Source organism: Ranitomeya variabilis, chromosome 2 (genome assembly GCF_051348905.1).
Source record: "Ranitomeya variabilis isolate aRanVar5 chromosome 2, aRanVar5.hap1, whole genome shotgun sequence".
NCBI classification, from domain to species: Eukaryota; Metazoa; Chordata; class Amphibia; order Anura; family Dendrobatidae; genus Ranitomeya; species Ranitomeya variabilis.
In genome coordinates, this window is record NC_135233.1 from 631,810,157 (window position 1) to 631,816,156 (window position 6,000).

The 6,000-nt window shown below is 39.5% G+C and overlaps 1 protein-coding gene across 4 annotated transcripts in view; it reads left to right on the top strand.

Annotated features, from left to right (window-relative positions):
* The window catches only part of TFB1M (transcription factor B1, mitochondrial), a 205,884-nt gene extending 200,441 nt beyond the window's left edge, over positions 1 to 5,443 (top strand). For all 4 annotated transcript variants that reach the window (XM_077289058.1, XM_077289062.1, XM_077289059.1 and 1 more), the window contains one exon: positions 5,027 to 5,443. In XM_077289058.1, coding sequence (XP_077145173.1) covers positions 5,027 to 5,270 — 244 coding nt within the window. In that variant the 3' untranslated portion in view covers positions 5,271 to 5,443. The remainder of the gene's footprint in view (positions 1 to 5,026) is intronic.
* The last annotated feature ends 557 nt before the right edge of the window (positions 5,444 to 6,000 follow it).

Consider the following 6,000-nt stretch of genomic DNA (forward strand, 5'->3'; position numbering starts at 1 on the left):
GGTTGGGATTAGGGGGTAGGGTTAGGGTTGGGATTAGGGTTAGGGTTAGGGGTGTGTTGGGGTTAGGGTTGGAGTTAGAAATGGGGGTTTTCCAGTGTTTAGGCACATCAGGGGCTCTCCAAACGCAACATGACGGCCGCGGACCATTCCATCAAATTCTGCATTCTAAAATGCAACTACTTCCCTTCTACTTGCTTACCACACATCTAGATAAGTTCCTTAGGGGGGTCTAGTTTCCAAAATGGGGTCATTTGTGTGGGGTTTCTACTGTTTAGGCACATCAGTGGCTCTGCAAACGTAACATGATGCCCGCAGACCATTCCATCAAAGTCTGCATTTCAAAACGTCACTACTTCCCTTCCGAGCCCCATCTGAAAATCAGCTCATCAAGAGAATGCCAAGAGTGTGCAAAGCAGTCATCAAAGCAAAAGGTGGCTACTTTGAAGAACCTAGAATATAAGACGTATTTTCAGTTGTTTCACACTTTTTTGTTAAGTATATAATTCCATATGTGTTAATTCATAGTTTTGATGCCTTCAGTGTGAATGTACAATTTTCATAGTCATGAAAATACAGAAAAATCTTTAAATGAGAAGGTGTGTCCAAACTTTTGGTCTGTACTGTAGGTGATAATTATTCAGACCTATTTGCTTCACAATATATTCATCTTCTTCAAGGCTTCGGAATATAATGTTGTGAAAGTGAAAGCAAGTTGGTGAAGTGTTTGTTAACTGAAATGTGAAAGTAATTGTCATCTTTACTATTTCTCCATTGCATGTGTGGCTAACCACCTCATTGATCTTATTTGATCTTATTTGATCTTATTTTGTATCTTTGGCAAGAAAACAACAACTCCATGCTGGTAAAGTACAGGTGAGATCAGGGATCTACATAACATCTGTGGACTGTAGTCAACATGACACTGTGACAAGACCCACTGGGGTGTAGCTACCAATTTGACATAGTTTGTGCACAGCTGAACAGAGTTGCGAGAAAAAAAAGATTTTGATTCAACAACATGTTGGATGGATTGTCTAGTGGAAACACCTATATAGTATAAGTCACATCTATGACCACCACACTCTCCAATTGACACCTCTTGAAATACAGCCGAAATGTGAAAATGTCTAGCTTCTGTTCCAGAAACTGCAGGGGCTCCTTTTTTACATCCTCGTCCAACAAGTTCAGAATTAGTAGATGATGGATTGTCAGAATCTGGCCCAGGAACACAAGGCTTCAGTAGTTACGAGTCCTGGCCCGTGCTCTTCCACGTGCTCTTGCTCTAGCTCTTCCAGTCATGATTTAATCTAGAAGATTTTGCCTTCGTAATCCAGAGACAGAGTACAACACCACCCAAGCATTCACCGTCTGTTCCTCAGACTTTCTCTCTGCGCAGTAACTGCCTCTAGGCAGAAGATGATGATGGTGGTAGTAGTTGGTGCATTTAAGACACATTCCTGAAGCAGCTATAACAACTTGAAACAGAAGTCTTTTTACCGAGATACCACATTGTAAAATATGTGGCCTGTGTTTTTATTTAATCCCAAAAAATAGTGTATAAAAATATAGCCAGAGACAGCAAATACAATAGAATGTAGCCCTGAAATGACACAATTTGTAGGCCACAGATACATCTGGCGTTTGACTGAGATACCAGACAGTTCAATATGTGGCCTGTATTTTTATAATTTGTACCCCAAAATAATGTACAGAACTAGGGTAACAGGCAGCAAAGACAGTGGAATGTAGGCCTGAATTGCCACAATTTGTAGGCCACAGATAGATCAGGCATCTGACAGCGATACCAGACTGTTTCAGTATGTGGCCTGGAGTTTTTTTTTATTTTATTAATCACAAAATACTGTATAGACCAAGGGTAGCAGACAGACAAAAAAGTGGAATGTATGCCTGAAAAGCAAATATTTGGAGACCACAGATAGACCGGGCGTCTGACTGAGATAACAGACTGTTTCAATATGTGGCCTGGAGTTTTTTATATTTTTTTGAACCATAAAATACTGGATAGCCCTAGGCTAGCAGACAAACAAAAATGTGGAAGGTATGCCTGAAAAGCAAGTATTTGAAGACCACAGATAGACCGGACATCTGACTGAGATAACAGATTGTTTCAATATGTGGCCTGGAGTTTTTTAAATTTTTTGAACCACAAAATACTGGATAGACCAAGGGTAGCAGACAGACAAAAAAGTGGAATGTATGCCTGAAAAGCAAGTATTCGGAGACCACAGATAGACCAGGAGTCTGACGGAGATAACAGAATGTTCAATACGTGGCCTGTATTTTTTTATTTTTTACCCCAAAATAGTGTTTTGAGCTAAGGTAACACACACAGCAAAAAGGTGAATGCAAGCCTCAAAAGCACACTTTATAGGCCACAGATAGATGAGGCGTGTCACAGAGATACCAGTCTGTTCAATATATGGCTGGTTTTTTTTTATTATTTCACCCAAAATAGTCTATACTAGACCTAGGGTAGCAGACAGCAAAAAAATGTAATGTAGGCCTGAAAAGCAACTATTTGTAGAGCACAGATAGACCAGGAGTCTGACGGAGATATCATACTCTTCAATATGTGGCCTGGAGTTTTTATTATTTTTTTCACCCCAAAATACTGTATAGACCTAGGGTAGCGGACAGCCAAAAAAGTGGAATGTAGGCCTGAAAAGAGACTATTTGTAGAGCACAGATAGACTAGGAGTCTGATGGAGATACCACACTCTTCAATATATGGTCTGTATTTTTTTATTTTATTCCCCAAAATAGTGTACAGAACTAGGGTAACAGACAGCAAAGACAGTGGAATGTAGGCCTGAATTGCCACAATTTGTAGGCCACAAATAGATCAAGCATCTGACAGTGATAACAGACTGTTTCAATATGTGGCCTGGAGTTTTTTAAATATTTTGAACCACAAAATACTGGATAGACCAAGGGTAGTAGACAGACAAAAAAGTGGATTGTATGCCTGAAAAGCAAGTATTTTGAGACCACAGATAAACTGGGCGTCTGACTGAGATAACAGACTGTTTCAATATGTGGCCTGGAGTTTTTTAAATATTTTGAACCACAAAATACTGGATAGACCAAGGGTAGCAGACAGACAAAAAAGTGGAATGTATGACTGAATTGCCACAATTTGGAGACCACAGATAGACCGGACGTCTGACTGAGATAACAGACTGTTTCAATATGTGGCCTGCAGTTTTAAAAAAAATTTTATCCACAAAATACTGTATAGAACAAGGGTAGCAGACAGACAAAAAAGTGGAATGTATTCCTGAAAAGCTAGTGTTTGGAGACCTCAGATAGACCAGGCGTCTGACTGAAATAACAGACTGTTTCAATATGTGGCCTGGAGTTTTTTTTTTAAATTTAACCACAAAATACTGTATAGACCAAGGGTAGCAGACAGACAAAAAAGTGGAATGTATGCCTGAAAAGCAAGTATTTGGAGACCACAGATAAACCGGGCGTCTGACTGAGATAACAGACTGTTTGAATATGTGGCCTGGAGTTTTTAAAAATGTTTAAACCACAAAATACCGTATAGACGAAGGGTAGCGGACAGACAAAAAAGTGGAATGTATGCCTAAAAAGCAAGTATTTGGAGACCAGAGATAGACTGGGCGTCTGACGGAGATAACAGACTGAACAAAATATGGCATTTTTTTGGGGGCCACCAAAATTGTGTCAATAAGTAGGCTATGACAAAAAAAATTTGAGTACTAAAATTGTAAAATATTTATGGCAATTAGATGCGTTGCATGCACAAATCAGAGTTATAAATATAAGAACTGTAGCTAATTATTTTTGGGCCTTCTAAAGATTTTTTGGTTAGCTAAATGGTGTCCAAAAACATTGTATGACACTCCAAAAAGCATTATAGTACCAAAAAAAAGGCCAGAATTTTCTGCGCACTCACATCTGATGCCTGGGACAAAAACATCTGTTTTAAATTGTTCGATTTTCACGCTTTGTTAGATTCTCACACTGCAGACTACAGAACTGGCTGTAGTCTGCAGTGTGACCAAGCAAATAAATGTAGAAAAAATGGGCTATGGATTGCTTTGTAATACAATTAGCAGGTATAAGGTGTTAAAAAAAAAATCCTAGCCACGGATACCTACAGCTAGGTTTGTATAAAATACGCAGCAGCAGACAGTAATGGAGCCTTTTGAGGTATGCAGTGAGATCTATATACTCACATACAGTGCCTTGCACTGATGTGGATATGCTGTGCCCTGCCTACCTAGCACTGCAATCTATGTACCCCCGAATTAGCCCTAAAAAGGACTTTTGGTTTATCAGGATTTGGGGATTGAACAATAGTAGACTCGCACTAACTAATAAAAGAATGAATCTGACCCTATCTCAGCAGCAGCTCTCCCTACACTGGCTGAGTCCGGAGCTGAATGCGCGGATCAGGGCGGTGTCCGGTCTCTTACCTGATGACACTGTGCAGCCAGCCAATCACTGTAGTACCACAACAAAGATGGCTGCGGCATTAGAGTGCATTGCAGATAATCCCTGCATGTTCATTGGCGCTCTAAAATGCACCAAAACGTAAAGGCGGAGACCTGAGCTCCCGCCGAATAATCCCGGAAATGCTCGGTGCTCGCTGAGTACACCGAGTACCGTGATACTCGGGCGAGTACCGAGTAGTGGCGAGCATGCTCGCTCATCACTAACAGCCACCACCTGCAGCGCCTCACTCTTCTCTATACACAGCCTCATACTGCCGCAGCACCTCACTTCCCTCATTTTCCCCCTGACATCTCTCATGTTGCCCCTCACATCTCTATCCATGAGGCTTCTCCCTTTTCCTTGACGTCAAGCCTCACAGAAGCAACTTCATTCTAGACACAGCGAAGCTAGATATGGCCTGTGCCTACTATGCGGAGTGGGCGTGGCTATGTGGAGTGGGTGGCGTGGCTCGATACATATACATACACTCAACTTTATATATTAGATTAACCAGATTTTTCTGTAAATTCTTCTTTTGCAGATTGTTATTCCCAGAAGAAAAACGCACAAAACTTACAGAGCAAATTCTGATGTTCGCTGATGTAGAACCAACATTGCGACCTACTGAACTGTCAATGAAGCATTTCCAAGGATTATGTAATGCCTATAGAGAACTGTGTGATCGGGATCCAGATTTATTCACTTACAACTTTAGAGAGGAGCTTCGTCAGAAAAAAATAAAGAGTCAAGATATCTATAAAACTGAAGAAAATGACATACTCTGATTGTAATAGAATCATCATCCTTATAATGCTACTCGTACAACACTGCAACAGTAGACCCTTGTAGTAACTTTATACATAGTGACTGCATGGCTTCAGAAGTACACACATTTATTATAGATGTACTGAGTAGCCATAATTGATTTACCCATTATCAGTAAAATGTTAAAAATCAACAGGAAATTTGATTTTTTTTGTCAAAATAAGAACATTACTTCCAGGAACAAGTTTTTTGTGTGCATTATATGTATCTGGGGTGTGCAATGTTAATACCTATGTATTAGCCAATGATAAAACAAAAAACATTTAAACCTAACTTTTCAGGTAAAACCTACTTTGTGTTAAAAATAGTTACAAAAAATTAAGGGGCTTTCTAATATTTTTTTTTTTTTTTAACTTATAAGGCTTGCCGAGGTTATAAAAGGAAAAAATAATTTTTGGAAAACCCTCTTCAACTAAAAACTCAAGTGTAATGACTGTCAAAAATAAGTAAGGTATAAGATCTCCTACAGTGTGCACTTCATAACCTATCCAATGATGGGTATTAACTAGATGGTAGTTGAGTAACCACTGGAGCTTGCACTGATTCAGAGAAAAAAAGTGCTGAAAAACTCGGATTATACTCGAGTATATAACGTAGTTTTTTATTGTTAGGAAGTCAAAAGGGTTAAAAGTTGATCAGCAATTCCTAATTTTTCCCAAATAATTTATAAAACCTGTTTTTAGGGACCAC